This window comes from Scophthalmus maximus, chromosome 20, assembly GCF_022379125.1.
Source record: "Scophthalmus maximus strain ysfricsl-2021 chromosome 20, ASM2237912v1, whole genome shotgun sequence".
In the NCBI taxonomy this organism is placed as follows: domain Eukaryota; kingdom Metazoa; phylum Chordata; class Actinopteri; order Pleuronectiformes; family Scophthalmidae; genus Scophthalmus; species Scophthalmus maximus.
In genome coordinates, this window is record NC_061534.1 from 15,364,105 (window position 1) to 15,382,737 (window position 18,633).

At 41.7% G+C, this 18,633-nt stretch overlaps 1 protein-coding gene across 1 annotated transcript in view; it reads right to left on the minus strand.

The window, feature by feature from the left end:
* Nucleotides 1-18,633, minus strand: part of LOC118285218 (netrin receptor UNC5D) — a 156,298-nt gene that overhangs the window by 49,248 nt on the left and 88,417 nt on the right. The window contains exon 2 of the mRNA XM_035608714.2: nt 10,984-11,190. Coding sequence (XP_035464607.2) covers nt 10,984-11,190 — 207 coding nt within the window. The remainder of the gene's footprint in view (nt 1-10,983; nt 11,191-18,633) is intronic.

The following is an 18,633-nucleotide window of genomic DNA, read 5'->3' on the forward strand; positions in this document are numbered from 1 at the left end:
TCTCCCCTTCGCTCTCCCCTTAAACACAGAGATCCCCCATATTGCCATCAAGAAGACTTGTCACCACTGAACCACACAAGCTGGCATATTGCAGCCCCTGTGTGTGATTTGTCATAGCATGACGGTGTTGTGGAACCAGAGGCGTGACTTGCAACACAACAGTGTTGCCATCTGTGCCGTGTTTCCAGCTGTTTTGTTTACTTTGATATTGATATTTTATACAATACACTGGAAATATTTGGGGAAAAAAATGTTTTAATGACAAAGGTGAATACAAGGTGAAGATGCGTCTAAAAAAAATCCTATAGGTAAATTAGTCGCAATGTCACCGATTGTCTCACGAACGTGAGCGCTGACAGTGGGTGGTCCATTTAGGATTTTATATCGTTCCATCGTTCTAAAGACTGTTCATGTTACAGTGCTTTACTTCGTTTAATCATTTCAATTTTTTTCTATTGGTGAGGACGGAATCAATTTTGTCCCCACCGGGAATAAAAACAATTCAGAAGAGGTGGAGATATGTAGACCAGAAAGGAGGAAATCCCACACATCCCCAACAGCACATCGCTATCTACTTACAATGATCCTAAACCAGATATTGGGCTGGTTGATTCAAAAACAAAAATAAAAACATAAACTTTGGTTTTGATATAATACCAAGTGGTACCAGGGACATATAGGGGGACCAATACAATAACCAATACAATAATCCTTACCATTAAAAGTGTCAGATGCTCTAAATGTGCCTAAAGACACTACATTTGTCTATTTCAATCTCACATCTTGACTCAGTGCTGCAGTAGATCAAGCCAATGTCGCCATGGGAAAGTAAATAGTAAATGGACTGACTTTAGTGCTTTTCTAGTCTTACGACCACTCAAAGCATTTTCACACTACGAATCTCATTCCCCCTTTTACATATGCATTCTTAAAGCTTCTATATATAGCACTTTTCTATCATTCTATCACACTTCCCAATCTCATCCAATTGCAATTTGGGGTTCAGTGTCTTGCCCAAGGACACTTCATGCGGAGTGGATGAGCATGTCCCGCTCCACTTCCTTAGAGCCCCCCCAGTATAATGTTCTGTTATTGTCTTACATATTAAGCCGTTAATATATTCAGCATATTTGGTAAAGGTGCTTTGTTTTGCTAGACTACCAACCGCCCAATTTGCATGGCAGTACAAAGGCAACTTCTTTGACATTATGGTGTTTCTGTTGGTATTTTCATACCAACAGAAACAGCATGTTGGCTCTAAGGTGAGGAGAGGCACACACAGTTGGCAGTTTCATTCAAAAGACCGCACCTGGCAAAGTGTTGTTTTTTAGTGAAAACTGATTCAAACAGTAGAAATGCTGAGAATAGACAGAGGAGACTGTTTGTGTTGGTGAAGCCTCACTGTGCTGATGTTGACTGCACACAAAATCCTTGGGAGGGAATGTGCAACAAATCCAGGCATAAATGAATGAGTATCTGTCATATCTGCCATGTGCTTTATATTATGGAAGTCTCTTTAATCAAGCCCCTGCAAGAATTTCAATGCATCGGGAAAGATATGTGATAAATCTGTGGCCTCGCATTTTAAAATTAGTGAACTGGACAGAGCCACTGCGCACAGTGATTCACTGTGTTCATAATGATTAAATCATGTGCAAACAGAAGCTGTTTGCTGCAGAATAACAGACGGACTGATGCACACACCAGACTGGTCAGTTAGATTTTTTTGTCTTTCTGCCAATTTACTGTATGTGACATGCTGTGGATGCACAAGCCACAAACAGCTCACAGTGAAAATATACTGAGAAAATTAAAGGTCACTCGTTACCACTCTCTCTCTTAGTCTCCTTTCTTCCCCTTATCAATAAACACTGGAGTTACAGCAGGCGATATCCCCTGATGTCATGGCCTCTTTTTTTCTGACAAGTGGCATCCCATTTTTAATCCTTCAAATGCATTTTTAGCAGTAATCTGATGCAATACAGGAAAATTAAAAATGTACGTTTTTTATTGATCCAATCAACTATTACTATTATATGACTATTATTCATTTCTGTTGGGACTGCACAAATTTTACTGAAGCGTGAGAGTGGTAGGCACGGGTTATCTGCAGTAGATCACTGAAAAATATCACAACACAATATCAACATTTCATAACATGACAAAACTCTGGCTCTGCAATTTTTAGGAGCTCCACAATTTGTCTTCAAATGCAAATTGGTGGTGCCTTATTGCGGTCGCGTCAACAAACTCTGCATCATTCAAACATTATTTTCCTACATGGAGAAACTCTCTGCACTCCTTTTAGTGAGCCACTTTCAAAAGGCCACTGCTGTTCAAAAATGTGCGAGACCAGTAATGAGTCTTGCTGAGAAATTGAATGTCAATCACTGCCGCTTTCTTCCTTCCTTTCTTACCTCAGTGTTTCTAAATCTTGATTATCCCTTCAAAAGATTTTTCCTGTCACCCCATGACTCTCTCAGCAGATTTAATTTCAAAGGGACTTTCTTCACTTGCAAATCTTAGACAGAATACTGGTCCTGAACACACAAACTTAGACTAAGACTAGGCTGAAGGTAAAAAAATAACCACGGATTGCCCTGAACTTTTGGAGTGCTTTTGTTCTTGTCTGGACAGCTTTTTTTGGTGCCGCTCATGTCTGTAAGCTAAATGTAAATGGTAAATGGACTTTTTTTATGGCACTTATCAACCACCCAAAGCGCTTTACAGTACAAGGCACATTCACCCATTACATTCATACGGCACTTCTATACACAGTCATTTTTCTATCAGACATCATTCATACACTGAATGAATGATGTCAGGAGCAAGTAGGGGTCCAGTGTCTTGCCCAGGGACGCTTCGGCAAGCGCTCTGGAGAACCCGGGTATCGAACCTTTGGCATTTTGGTTAAAGGACGATCTCCACATTTTTATGTGTCGTTGTGTGCAGGGCTGCTTATTGTTTGGGGCCAGTATATTTGTCGAGCGGCCCCTGGTTGCCAGCGAACTGGTCCTGACCAAGAAATAGTCAATCTTAGTGCTGAGATAAGATCACCGGCACAGAGTGGAATCAATCCTCTCATCTAAATTTTGGCGAAAAAATCTTAGAATAGCATTTCCAAAAATGTCACCTTATGGCAAAAACATTTTCCCATTTCCCATTTTCTTCATTGTCATTGCCCACTAGCCTGGTGTGGGACCTCTCCTTTTTTTTTTTTGATTTCCGAGAGACGTTCCCAACGGACGTAGACGAATCATGTCGACAGACTAGAGCAGAGAGGAGATGCCTGTGATGATGATTCCACAATGTCTTCGAACAAGTGTTGTCGTTTTTGTGGGAAAAATTTGAAGATGTCGGGTACTTTTAGTCAAATGCTCGTTCATCATTGGGATCCTTGGCTGTTTACCAAAGTGCCATTCTCCGCGTCGTGGTATAAACCCCACCCTTTATCAGATAAACGCTTGTGATTGGACCGGCAAGATTTCTGCCGGAGGAAATCACTTCCCAATGGATTGGATCCAGACCCTATTCTGGCAGAGCAAATTAGCTTCCAGAATTCGGCTGGGTACCAGGCTAAGTGCCCACAACTGATTCATGCTTTTCAATGTCTTCACTGGACATGTTACTCACATCACCCTTCTGTCGTAAACATGGTCATCGCCCACTGTGACATTCTAAAATTGTCAATAATGTCAGTCATCAAAATTTAATCTGTACAATAAAGGAAAAATCTTCCAAACACCTTAACTCAAATATGAGAAAAACTATAACAACATCAGTAAAAGCATCAAGTGATCTAAAACTAAGTGAGAGGAAATGTTCTGATTACCGACATTTGGTTGCCTCTTTACACGTTAAACAATTCTTTATTGATAGATGCAAAGTATTCCAGGTTGACAGCACACTGTCGCTGCGTTAATGGTCTGCACAACAGCACAACAGTGTAAATATTCATGATAACTATAAATGGGCATCCATTAGAGATTCTATCACCTTCACTATATCCTGCAGCGATACATGACAACAATGTCGGATTTAAATCTTCAGAAGAAAAATGGTTGCGTTTGCTCTTGGTACTCTTCACCTGTGTACAATGTGCAAATTGAACATACAAATGAACACGTTCTGTAAAATAGTCACACATCTAAGGAAAACAACCCCTTATATATTTAAACTACTAACCACTGTGCAGAGGATACATTATCTTAAATCTAGCAGGAAAACCTTAAACCATAAGTCTGTCACTGTTTTTTTTTTATGTCTCAGTGAAGTGACAAGAGTTAAGTTACATGCACAGAGCCTTAATGCTCTAAATAAATGTGTTCTGTCCAGAACCAAGTACGTTTGACATTTCTGTAGAGTGCTCTCATTTTCGTCAGTGTTCAATTTTAAGAATTCATGAGATTAATGCAGCTGGGGCTTGCTCATTGTCACAGAAAGTTGAGCTATCGGGATTAGTTCACAGAGAAAATGAGTTGTAGGTATGAAATATCTAACCATTACATGGTGCTACAAATATATATATATATATATATATATATATATATATATATATATATATATATATATATATATATATATATATATATATATATATATCTAACAGATTGAGAAAGGCAACAGGATTCATTCAGTTGGAATAGACTGTATAAATATTCTTTAATGCTTAACGCAACGGCAGTTGAAGCTATTCACTCAAGTTGTAATGGATATTTTAGTCTTTCCATTACTACATTTCCTCTCCTCGTCTCCGACTGTCTCCTGGACGGCACATCGAAGACTGAATCTGGGGGAAAATGACACCTAGCTGAGCCAGCTGCCTCTGGACAGACACAGTCACCTCAAACCCCTTGGTCAAACAATGTTAGGGCGTGTGTTGTTGGGTCTGTCTCCATTTAATTCACAGCTTACTGCTTTAATAGCTACAGCCCCCTTGCTCGCTGCTGAACCCAGGGGCCATTCTACCACCTGAGTCAGACTATAATAGCTTGTACTCAGAGATGCAGCTGTTCAACTGCCTCCTACAGATGCACAGACAGCCAGAAGTGTCTCAGACGAGGTGAGATGTTCATTTTCTCGACACGTAGTGTGTCGGCATACCTCTGTCGCCCTGTGGGCATCTCAGTAACAGATACCCTATGTACACCTGTCACCAAAACGCATTTTGGGTAACGGGGTTGCAATCGGAAGGTGATCGACATGCAAGTACAAGTGTAAATGCGCCCAAGATGCATTGAGAATGGATTGTGACCTGGAGGTGGTCAGGGAAACATTGTGGTCACGTTGAACTCTTAAGTGTTAATGCAATTGTGTTATCAATCCACATAAAACAACAACATGGTGTGACACCGCACCATTTGGGGGACACCTTGAGGCGAACAAAACTCCACCACTGACCCAAATCAGTGACAGAAAACCTTTAAAACGACCAGAACCATGGGATTCATTAACACATATCAAAACACAATATATATATAGTCAGTAAACACATAAAGCAGTCTAATTCTCAGTCCTCAACTGAAGAGGTTAGTCAAGACATTTGTAGATGGAGAGAAGACAATAACAATAACGCAGCTTCACAGTTGGGGTACCAGCTTCTTTCGGCCATTCTGCCTCTTCTCTCTTTTTTTGTTTGTTGTTCTTTTGAAAGAACGAAATGAGGGGGGAGAATGTGAGGAGAGCTGGACAAGCAAACTGATCCTTATTGGATCTCCATCCGTACACTGAGACCTAAGGCGTAAGATAACTAAATCATATCTAGAAAGTATCTGGATATGAAGCACATTTTAAAGCCCGGAGTGCAGAGTTAGTGACAGATACCGTCCAGAAATTCCTGGTCAGGTTCTGAGGAATCCTCTGTATCTCACACCTGTGAATACTGAAGCATGGCCAAGCAGCAAAGCAGCACATTCACATGCAGGGCATCCTTCAAGCAATTTGCTCTCAACCAGAACACCCAGTATTATAACAAGTAGACACACTTGAGCTTAGACATCCTCTCTCTTTGCTCTGGTGCAAAAAAATGTATTCTTTCTCATTGTGTAGCATGTGTGCCAATAGCTACGAATCTTTCATAGAAAAGTGGTTGTGTCACCCAAGCTGCTTTCAGACATGCACTGATGTCTGGACCCTTTTCTAATATTTTCCAGAGGGGCTGCAAATGAGAACGGAATGTCGGCAAATGTTCTTCCTGACATTTTATGGAACTTTTCCTGCCAGCCCACTTGTAAAATGTCAGAGTGAGCTCATGTGAGAAGACAACAGGAAAATCTCCGGAAGATTCACAGCGATCGAGTGGGCGTGTTGATGACTGTAAACAAAAACCCTGCTTTACACAATTATCATCATGTCCTTCCCATCTGCATGCTCTACCCGGAAGCCACAGAATGTTCCGGAGATTTTCCTGTTGTTGTGAACGCGTTGGACTCGGACAATCTCCTGCTGCGTTTGTAATGTGAACGGCAAACTTTGTTTGTCTGAAAACTGCTCCAGTAACCGTGAGGGTCATGTACAAACAATGGTAATCCATCCAATCAAATCAAAACCCATTGTGACAACCTGACCGGTGCTCAAGGGAAGGGGATCACCAGTGTCATGAAAACTCAACATCCATGAACAGTTTGAAACAGTTCCTCTGAAAGATGTGCAGATACATCGGTGGATGTATGGTGGCTCTGAATAAAAAGTCAGGGAGTCAAAGCAATACATCCCATAATCGTTGAGATATTCCAGTCCGGATTAGAGTGATGGACATACCAGTCAAATGACTGACATTGCCTGAGAGCAATGCTCCTTGTTTGGCAAATAAAAATAATAATAATTTTACCTGTAGCAAGATATACTGGTATTTTAGAATTCCGATAAGACATGCTTTTCTGAAAAAGAATCAAAGAATGAAAATATAACCCACAAACACAAGTTTTGTATTATTATTGTTTCACAAAGCCTGTTGATTATAATATTTCCTATTTTAGTTTCAAAAGCTATTACAATTTATCTGAGGAAAACAAATATACACATAATGGGGTAACATCTGAAAGCAAAAGCTGTCAAGGTGCTCATTTAATGCTAGAGTGATGTGGAATCTTTTATTTGAGCCTGAAAATCAGGCCACGTTTTTTAAAGAACATCAATGTGCGAAAATGATTTGCTTGAGGAATGAGGAATAGTTTCAACATTTGAATTTAATCCCTTGTCAGAGGATGGCTGTTGGAGTGCACAGGCACATCCAAGTGTGGGCTGTCAAAGATGGCCAGGTCCAGTGTTCTTCGGAATCAACCGATAGAGGGCATTCATTTGGGGACATTTTGTTCTCCACTTATTTTTCATTTTGCAGCATCATCCACTAAAGTAGCTGCAACAGTTTCCAGATATTTAATGATAATGCCAGAGAGCCTCTCCTTCATGCTTATTTTGTTCTCCAAACTGCTCCATTAAATTTCAGGTCGCTCCCTCTCGTGTCTGATCATGAGGCTTTATTCAAACAGAGAGGATCAGGGACAAGGCAAAATATCCTCTTGATCAATACTTGACGCTCATGAGAAGCATACACTATAATACAATACAATAATGTGGTCGTAAGCAGATTTAATGGGATTTACGTGAGCGGTGGCTGCCCACCCCTCGCAGTGAGGTGCATAGCAAGCCATTTGGCAGTAGCTGAGTGGACGGGCTGGGGTGTAAGGTTGGACCATTTTCTGGATGTGGGAAGGGCCTGAGTCATTCGCAGCACGGTAGGCGAGTACCAGTGCCTTAAATCAGACATGAGCAACCAACGGAAGCCAGTGCAGGGTGTGGAGGAGCAGTGTAGTGTGGGCCAATTTTGGTAGGTTGAAAACCAACCGGGACGCTGCATCCTGGATGAGCTGCAGAGGTCGGAAAGCACATGTCGGCAGACCAGCTAGGAGGGAGCAAATATACTGTATGTATACTAACATATAACTGTTAATATATTTGAATGATAAAATGTACTCTTTACAGCTAAGCAAGTCTGAATCTAAAAAGAAAAGTGTGTATTTATAAACCAAAACCACATATATCAGGATTTGCTGACCTGAACATTAGTAGGGAGAAAATACAGTAAACTACTAGGCTAAAAATAATGGTTGGGTTATGCTCATTCTAAATGTTCAATGGCTAAGATTAACTGATTATTGTTTTGTATGTGTGGTAGGCAGCGAAATACAGAGGCATTCTCGAGTTTTATTTGTTGAAAACAGCGGCCAACTACAGAAAACAACACTGACACCATCGACAGTGAAACAGAGCAGTGAAGTCGTGGGCTGCAAAATGAAAATAATGAGATGGAAGATGCTCTAAACGTCCAGAATAGCTGAGGGGGAGGGAACTGCAGGATCAGGCGAAGATTCTCTGTCGGTTTGTCACAATGAGCAAATATTTTCACATTACGACCCATTGTTATTACACAAATATTGATTACAGCTGCTTTAATCAACTAAATTCCGATAATGAAGGTTGAACGATTGCCATCGTGGTTACATGAAATATAACCACTGTAACTATATAACTATATACATATATATATAACTATGTATAACTATAAAAAAAATTGATGAGTTATGTTTTTGGCAGAAGGATCGATTCATGAGTTGATGATGTTTCCACCAGTCTCCTCACAAACAGCATGACTATTTTTTTCCGCCTTCATTAAATTCACACTTTGCCTGTCTACCTTGTTACCTTGCCTTTGACGACTGGTGCTATAGCAGCGGTCTGAAGAAGTGTTGATAGACAGGGAGCAGTCCTCAGAATAGCACACACAGAAACTTACGGAGAACTTTTACAACAACTCAACTACAAAACCGTTGAGGTTCATTCACGCGCACACATCGTTATTTTGGGAAAATTGACTAACTGGGCTAAATGTGCCCTTTTGGGTATGTTTTCAGTTTTACAAAATACAGCTTGATCTATCTCTAAATGCATTTCTTGTACTGCAATGTAACTTGTATCACCTGTCTTATTCTACTTTAACACATTTTTATTTTCTCTTTATAATCATTATACTTAAATGTGTCTTATTCTACTTTAACCCCTTTTTTAATTTTCTCTTTTAAATCATTATACTTAAATGTGTCTTATTCTACTTTATCATGTTTTTATTTTCTCTTTTTAATCAATATACTTAAATGTGTCTTATTCTACTTTAACATGTTTTTTAATTTTCTCTTTTAAATCATTATACTTAAATGTGTCTTATTCTACTTTATCATGTTTTTTATTTTCTCTTTTTAATCAATATACTTAAATGTGTCTTATTCTACTTTAAAATGTTTTTATTTTCTCTTTTTAATTATTATATTTTAATGTGATTTTATCTGTTTCTTCTCAATGCTTTTAATGTTTTATGTAAAGGACTTTGAATTGCCCTGTTGTTGAAATGTGCTATACAAATAAACTTGCCTTGCCTTGCTTAAATCTATTGTTGTGATGTTCCAACATTTTCAGCTGAGTTCAAGGTTTACGACAGAGACTAATAAAATTGTGCACACTATCGTTATAGTGAGGAGGTCACATCCTGACACAGTTCAAGTCCTGACAGAGCTTTCTTCTTTATGAGATACTAGCACATGTGGATTCTTAAGATGCTCTCTTTTCAGCTTTTACGCTCTGCCTCAGTTCTTTCCCTCCTGTGCCCCGTCCTTCCAGAGGCAGTAAAAAATCACAGTGGTTGACACAGGCTAACTCAGTGGAGGGAGATATTGATTGGTGCTTTGTGTTAAGTGAAGCATCAACACCGTTGCACTGATAGCTGCCGAGAAAGACTCGTAAATATTTAGCCATCAGATGACGTTGAGTCCCTAACTATTAGTGTTGCAAATGCTTTGAAAATACTGGTTTTTTTTCGGCCCACGTGGATACAAGATGTCGGTGAAAATTCTCAGTCCTCCAGTTCATGGTTATCCAAGGATAACCATGAACTGAATGCAACTGGACTTGAAGACGTGTCACCTCTCATCCGAGAGACTTCATCCGTTCATCCGGTCAGCGTGTTGCGTTTGTGCTCCTGGCTGTAGGTACATCCACACTATTACATCACTGCTGCTACGTTTACCCCTGCCGTCCACACAAATCTGAACTTGTCAAGCACCTGAAACAGAGAAGTTTAGAAACACTGCTCGCCCCATTTTAGTTTGAACTCCGGGGCTGCGTTGTAGTATGGATGGGCAAAAACAGAGACGTTTTGAAATGATCAAGCAGTCGCTTCCTGATTGGGTCTTTTTAGTCAAGACTTAACCACCTGTGCTGAATGGGAAAAGTAACAAACGCTTTCTGTCAGTAACTGTTCCCTCTCATTGTCGGTTCAGAAAAAGAAACTCCTACTCATACTTTTCACCATTGCTGTCAGTATATACTTGAGAATCATCCTTTTAATTTAAAGTATATTAAATTATTAGGGAAAAATTAAGAATACATTCAGTTTTGTAATTACTGATATTCAGTTTGCTGTATAAACACAATTGTGCTATTGAGATATTAATACCCCCATTGTTGAGATGATGCAATGAAAACAGGGGCCTTCACACGTAAAAAAAAAAGGGGAAAATGATTGAATGGATTCATTTTGAAGTTAAAACAACAAAAACTGCATTTCTGCAAGTTGCATCAGCAAAAGACACTTTTTGGAGTTCAAAGTCAAATCCTAAAATTGAACAAGTCGGTGCCTTTCATGGTCTAACAGTTGTCATTTCAGTTAAGATCAAATGTGACACACAGTATAAGCTTGAGAAGAGAGGCAGAGCATTTGCAGGGTTGGACATGGCTGCAGGCATTGTCATAAAGCGCCATTTGGAAAGTTCACCCTTAAGACTCCAGTTCATGCTAACAGATAAACTAATGTAATAACTTCAAGTGACAGGAGAAAGGCTCAATGGGAAAATACTTTAGATGACATTGCAGTGTGAATGTTTGTATATCGTGTGCATATACTGTCTCTACATGCGTCGCGGTTTGTCGTACCTGTCCCCAGGTCGGTGTGCTCCTGAGAGATGTGCTGGCTCTGGTGGACCCATTCACCGTTGCACTTGAAGAAGATTTGCAGAGCGGGCCGAGCTCGACACCGGAGCTTGATGGGATTGCTTTTGATGATGTAAGCGTCAACAGGCTCCTCCAGGAACTGGGGCAGTGTCCCGGACTGGCCATGCTGCAGGGCTTCACCTCGGGCACCTGGGGGATAAGACTCCATTAAAGAGAGACTCTGTATGAAACAAAACATTAATAGTAAAAAATTTGAAAAAGAAGATATTCATTGGCAACTTAGGTAGCTTATCTTGCCGCTGCATACACACACACACACACGCACACACACACAATGCAAACAAACTCAACTAGTAGCCGTTTCTGCTTCCAGTTACGTCTCCTTCAAAGAAATCAATGTTGAGCACATCTCCACATCAGCATTATCACACAACAGTTTGCATAGCTCCACTGTCATAGTGTTTCAAATTTGAAGTAGTCAGGGATGTAAACAATGCCACAGGGCATTTCGCAGAAATGTAGGCTTTACACCGCCATTTCCATTGCTTTACTGAAGGCAGGGACAAAGGGAAAATGGCCCCAATGCAGACATGCAGAGGCAGGCAGATGTAGTGGAGATACTTACGGAGTGTTGCTTAACAAAGACTGGCTTAAAAGCAGACAGGCGGATAAACGGGAGTAAACACAGGTAATCCAAACACTGGTGATGCGAACATAGGCAAGGAAAATACAAGAAAACTGAACAGACGAACCCATGAGCTGCAAAGGCTGAGATTAAATACGGACAGGTGGGGACCATGAAACTAGAAACAGGTGTGTAGGCGGGCAGGAAAACTCAGGTACAAAGAAAAGAGTCAGGAACAAAAGGAAGTCAAACAGCATTGAACTCAAATGATCAGTGATTTCAAAATAAGCATCAGAGTCCAAATGGGAAATCACAAAGATGAGCGGATCATGGCGGCATGAGTGTTTCTACTCCCCAAGGCATTGGGTAAGAATTATCCCAACTGCACCGTTGGAACTGGCCGTGCAGTGGGACGGGAGCTACAACATGGAGCAGGTTTTCTCTCAATGCAGTCCCTAGTATAGAAATGAGTATGCATACCTTTTTTATGACCAGTGTATTTGAAAGGTCAGACACTACATGATAATCAATTGTAACCCCCATCCACCAAAAAAAGCAGTCGGTATAAATGGAATGAACATCTCACTAAGACAAATGAAGACATCTGAGAGTGCCGATCAGGTAGATCGACAGGAGTCCTCCTTGCTTTCGTCCACTGAAGACACATGATTCAGCCGAAGCATTCATAGACAACACATTATTCAGGTGTTACTCCTTTCCTACTTGGCCCGTCTCAGGTGTGGTCCAGTCGCAGCACGTTTTGCTATTTCTGAGGCCCCGCAAGTGTATTACACCTGGACTAATCCCCCCTAGTTTGCCGGAACCTCTTTCATGCAAGTGTGAAGGGTTTAGTGAGGCAAACTGTCCTGCACCCGCCTCTCCGGATCCCAACTCCTCACTGCATGTTTCTCCACAGTGATGGGAATACCTCTAAAACCCCCATCAGGATTAGAGAGCCCGCTCCCTCTTTCTGCTCCCTCTCGAGCTAATCTAATCCTCCTACCGTTCCTGCCGGATGTCTCCTGATTGAGGGGAATAGATAAAAAGACTCTGTGTGATTCTCTGGCTGTGAAAATCACCGCACTCGCTCACTGTTCATCTCTCCTCCGCGCGACACATCCGCATACTCTTCCTTGTTCCTGGAACTGAGGCTGAACAAAGAGACATGCTTTTCATTTCAAAATGCCTAGCCCTGGGGCAAGCTTTTCTTGTACAGAGTGCTCCAATTTGTTTTGCGTGCGGAGCACTGACACGGTGCGCTTGTGCTCAGATTGGATGCAAAACACAGACGCGAGCGCACATCCAGACAATGATAGATGGGAACATGAATACACAGATGCACTGCTGTCAAACAAAAACCAGCCTCCCACATAATGATTCATTTCATAATAGATCAGGAACTATACTAATGCTCAAATCAACATGATGGTGTAAATAATACGTGCAAATATCACCTCAACAGCTGATCAACATCGGCTACGGTACGGTTTAGAAAAGCATCGCAGGCTTCATTTCAGAGTAAGTTTTCCTACACTTTTTGATTTTTTATTCAGCAGGTGGGATAGCATTTGCAGCAGACAGATTAGGAGAGACACAGGAGAGGAAATTCTGGTGTGATTTAACCTCGGGGCTGGTGGTGGGACATGCGACCCTGGAGGGAAGTGCAAGCACTTAACTATCTCTGGGAAAAGCGCAGCATAGTCTTTTTGCTCTGGAAATTGCTGAATATAGATCACAAAGTGCAACAGTGAGCGCACACACTGTAGGATGCCCTCCGGCGCTGCACCTCATAGTAGGTACACACATGGCAATGAGATAACTCATGCTGTTATCATGCGATATGTGGCTGCAGAGTGCTGCCGCCGCTGTCGCCGGCGCCGTAGGGGTTTTCTATTTGCCATTCCAACATTCTCATACTCATTTACATCTCGTGGCCGGCGCACGTTCATCGCCATGTTTCTAGGACATGCCTAAAAGCCAACATATTTTCAAAAAATGCTTCCCCTCCGTCATTCAGGGGACTGCTGTGCCCTGCGCTTCACAGTTTTCACGGTGATCTATAACCAATACTCCAGCCTGGCAATTACGCATAAGGGGCACAGACACATCTTGCCCAGTCTGGGAGGAAAACAAGATATCACTGCCAAAGGGGCTGAATGATGGCTCTATCACACCCCCCCCCCCCCCCCCACTCCCTTTCTCTATGTCTCTCCCTCGATCTCTCGCCCTGTCTGTCTCCCACAAAAATAAACTTTTGTCCTGGAAATCACAGGAAGTCTTCTAATACTCCATCCACTGTGATAAAAAAATAAAATCTGTTCCTCAAGTACAGCAAACGCTCCATCTATTCACATGCAAATTTAAAAGCAAAAGTGCGGTCTCTTATGTCAGTTCAATGTATTCATAGCTTTTAGTGAAAATCTAAAAGAAATGAGGGGGAAAGAGCCCCTAGCTGACTGGTCTGATTCAGTGAAGCCAGGCTACCTCACAGAGGAAGATGACTGCTGCTCCAGCACACTTTGGCGCGAATGAAGGCAGCAGCCTGGCTGATGTTTGCCAAATTCTCCTCCACATTTGGCACAGTCCAACCTCACATCCTGGCAGACAAACTGCTGCAGCATTTGCATCTCGAAACACCAGCTGATCTGGTAGATAACCGACATCTTGACACACACACACACACACACACACACACACACATCACTGAGGATCAGGGTCAAAGGTCATCTGACTGCATCTACAAAAAAACACCAGGCCCTGAAAGGCACTTGACTCAAGATTACGCAGTTCATCCGGCGATGCAGCAACTCCTGCTTGGATCAAAATATCACAAAAACAAGGAAATGCTTGTAGATCTCACAGGACAACAACCGGTATAAAGTGTCACACACATCCACAGCTAGTGCATAAACAGAGTACAACAGTTTCTCAGGTACCACAGTAAAATTGACGATTAAAGTCTAAACAATGTTGTCACTGGCAGCAAAGTTAAGCTTTCATCTTTAATCCAACTGCTGATTGCACTAACTTTATATGAAAAAATACTGTAAGAAATGCCCTTAGCCCAGCTCATCCGGCACCTGAAGCCTGAACACGATCCACAAATGACAAACATTCAAAAAAGGCAGTGTCATCCAAGATGAAACATCCTGTACAAAGACCATACGGTAAGAGGTTCCACTTCCTGTAATGCAGAACTGCCAGCAGGTGGCTGCTGCCTTCTGAACCTGAAACTTGTGCCTCAGCTGCACTTTACAGGAAATCATTATAGAACCTCTTTAACACACATACTGCTTGTTTAAGACACAGGCTGTTCAATCCGAGGGTCTTCTGATAAATTGTGCAAAACAGTTGGTCCGGGGCTAATATGGGTCGTTGAGACTGGACTGCAGCTTCATGCCACTCACCGAACACAGCTGTGAGCTTTCAATATGTTTATGGCTGGTCGTTCGGGAAGATTTTAGGATTTACTTCCTTTCCATACAGCAAGTTTTGATCATGTTCAGGATCGAATTCATGGCACAGAGCATCTATCGTGTTTTGTAATACTGCACAATGGCAGCTACAGGCCTACCTGCTTTTACAATAGTTGTTCTGACCAGCTGAGTCAAATATGTGCCTGGTTGTGGGCAGATTTGGGCTAACAAATGTGATCATTTGTATTGATATATTGAGAAGAAACAGGAGTTATAATGGATATAAATGACCTTGTGAGCCCAGTTACCACAATGCCACCATTTCTACGCTTTGCTGGTTTTTAATACAAGATTTACTCTTGTGCACTGCCATTTCCATTGCTCATCATCCAAGGCATTCATTGAACCAGACTGAATTTTAATGCCCACTGTCACAATGGCACCGGTGATCTCTGATTTCAAAACCCCCGACAGGTGCAAGGCACAAAAAAAAAACCTAACATCCCACAGACACTGTAAATGCAAATTAGCAGCAGGAACAGAGAGCAAAATGGAGACGGCGTTGGTTTCCGTCAGTGTGGTTTTGTAAAAGACGGGGAGCAACACAGGAGAATATATGGCTTTAATAAAATGCAACATCGCCTTAATGTGTTATCCAATAATCAGTGGCTTGTAGCCCACAGCACATCTCATTCTCAGAATTATTCTGACGTATGAGGAACAATGCCTTCCGTTAATATCCAGAAGCGCTGCAGTTTTAGATGATTACCAACCAGAAGATGTCTTACATCTCCAGTTTAGTTTTACTGAGATGCTAAAGATGTGGTAAAAAAAACAAACTGGGCTGAAGTACAAGGAATGTTTTTCAACTGCTTTTAACTCACTAAACAACATTCAGTATGTTAAGAAGGACGCAGCTGCTTAACCGAGAATTAATTAATAAATCTACAAATTAATTATTCCCTTATTAATTAAGAGTCAGAGAAATTATTTTTTTTAAGTACCTCACCTTGTTGACAGTTCTGTAAATAAGGTGCATGGTTGTGAATGGGGACATTTTGGGGATTCTATTCGCTGCAGTCTGTCGTTGAGTCCTTGTAAACACGGACGTTCAGGCTAATGTGTCTGTGTAAATACATGAATAAATACAGCTTGGCAACGGTCATCGCTATGCGCCCCGGAGTGAGGTGTCTTCACAGGCAGCGTTGACGCAGATCCGCGCAGCAGATGGATGGTCGAGACTGAGGATCAAGGGTGAAGCGAGCAGAGGAGATGGGGGTGGTGGAAGATTGGTGGAGCAGATGATAGGTGGGTGTTGAAGATAGTGAGAAGCACAGGGGGAGCATCTGTTCAGATCAACCAAGAGCACGGCAGGAAAAGAAAAAATGTTCAGTATGTTTCTTCTTTGAAACAGCTTATGAACATGTGAGTGCAAAAAGAAAGGCAGTTCGTTGGCTACCCGGCCAACGATCTGTCCCACTGGAGGATCTCAACCTTTGCAATGCACAGCCCCCACACCCACTTCCTCCCTCTCTCTCTCTCTTTCTGCAGACATTTCTGAATGACAGGTACGCCATAGGGAAAAGACAGACAGGCGAGGATGGGATTTCTTGATCTCTCGGCACAACAACAAATGGGGTGGGAAAGGCAGTAACACGTGAATGCCTGATTGTGTTCAGTGGTTTTCAGACACTGCCTGTGATTGAACCACATCAAAACCCATCAGCCTACCGCTGGAGGTGTCCCTCTGACAAGCTGATGGGAAATGAGCTGCTCAGCATCCATGTTTCATGCACACCAGCACGGAAGCACACGGATGCTGCTCACAAAATGGGACTTCACTGTCGAGTTCTAGTGCAGCTGAGCTGCCATGAGGGTCTAAGCTCTTGCTAAGCTGAGGGAGGATTGATTTAAAGGTGGTAAATGTGAAATATAACATTATTAAAAATCACATCCCTCTCTCCTCTCTGTCCCCAGGCAAGTTTTACGGCAGACACGCCTCCAGCGCTGAAATAAATTACAATAACTTGTAATGTATTTTGCCACAGAAGTCACACAAGCAATACATTTCTGTTGTGCCTCTCCGTCTCTTTAAAACAGCATGGCCTCAACAGAAAGAGATGCTAGAGCGCTTTGTTCAAATATTGATGCAAACCTCTGATCTGTTATCTCAGGACACAAAACACACACACACACACACACACACACACACATGCACACACACACACACACAACATAACATGTTGCAACATAACTAAAGCACTCGGAGGCAAGGACAAAGATGTTGTCCAATCAAAAGGAGAACAGATTAATGTTGACTTTTTGCTCTGACTGACACACTCAGACGAACACATTTTTGAAACTTGGTGTCCTGCTTTACAACCGGCGCAGAGCGACGCCCAGCACAACGCAAGTGTCTTTGATAGTTTCAGACGGACGCATTTGTAACTTTCCCGTCCATGTTGATGAAATAGCAAATGCACTGCCGCCCTTCAGTGTGCTCATGCGAATGTTGTTCTTAAGAGGAGGTGCATTGTTGCCGTTTCGCTATCGTGAGGCAGCTGAAAGCAATTGCGTCTTTGACCAACAAAATTGCCGTCTGAAGACAGTGGCGCAATAATGCAGCGTTTATATAGTGGAGTAATTATAAAGATAGCAATTCACACCTACAGAGGCAGGAGCACAACACGTGTAAACTCTTCTATATAGTTTTATTTCATGTTAGGCGCAAAGCACACCCAAGATTAATAAAGAAACTAAGCTTATTGAGCCTGGCACAGCTAACTTTTTTTTCTTGCTCTTAGACTAGGAAAAGTTGATTGGCATCACCCTTAGATCGTTAAAATAAATCATTAAAAAAGTCTTAAAAAGTCGGGTCGTTTATCTCTTTCTCTTCAGTAATGCCTGTCAATATTCATCCTGCATTTCTGTGAGCAGGGTTACAGTTAGTGTCTGTGGCTTGAGCATCGGTGGGATGAAAACAACACCACCGCTTATCAAAGTGTAATGCATGAACGACAGAAACAGAATCGTTAGACTATTATTTTTTGTTTATTTTGTATTGTAGGTGCATTAATAGAACGGGTGCAACATTTTGTACAAAATGGCAGCATGCAGATGTGACACTCTCGTACTTCTGAGATAATAGAGAAGATCAACGTCCACCTGAGTCGCCTCAGAATTTTGTCGTGGGTTTTGTCTCTCAGGCAGCACACATGGCTGTCTTCTTCTTGGTGGACGTTGTTGGGTCGTTTGTTGAGTAATATAGTAATATATATAATAATACTAGTCATACATACATTTATGTGTATATATATTCACTTTGTCCTTCTAAATTCCTTCAGATCTATTTATTGTTTTTCTAAAAATGGCACCGGAATATATATTTTTGCTGTGACAACAAACTACAAATTTTTTTGGAAGTGTGTTGTGTGTTTAAAACTGTGCACAAACCAGTGTGTATGTTTGTGTGTATGTGTGTGTGTACAGTCGGTGTGCGCGCGTGTCACCCACAAACACCCCGGTGGTATATGTGTCTTCATCAGTGTTGTGACAGCTTGCCAGCCTGGTTCTGGCAGAAGGGAGATAGTG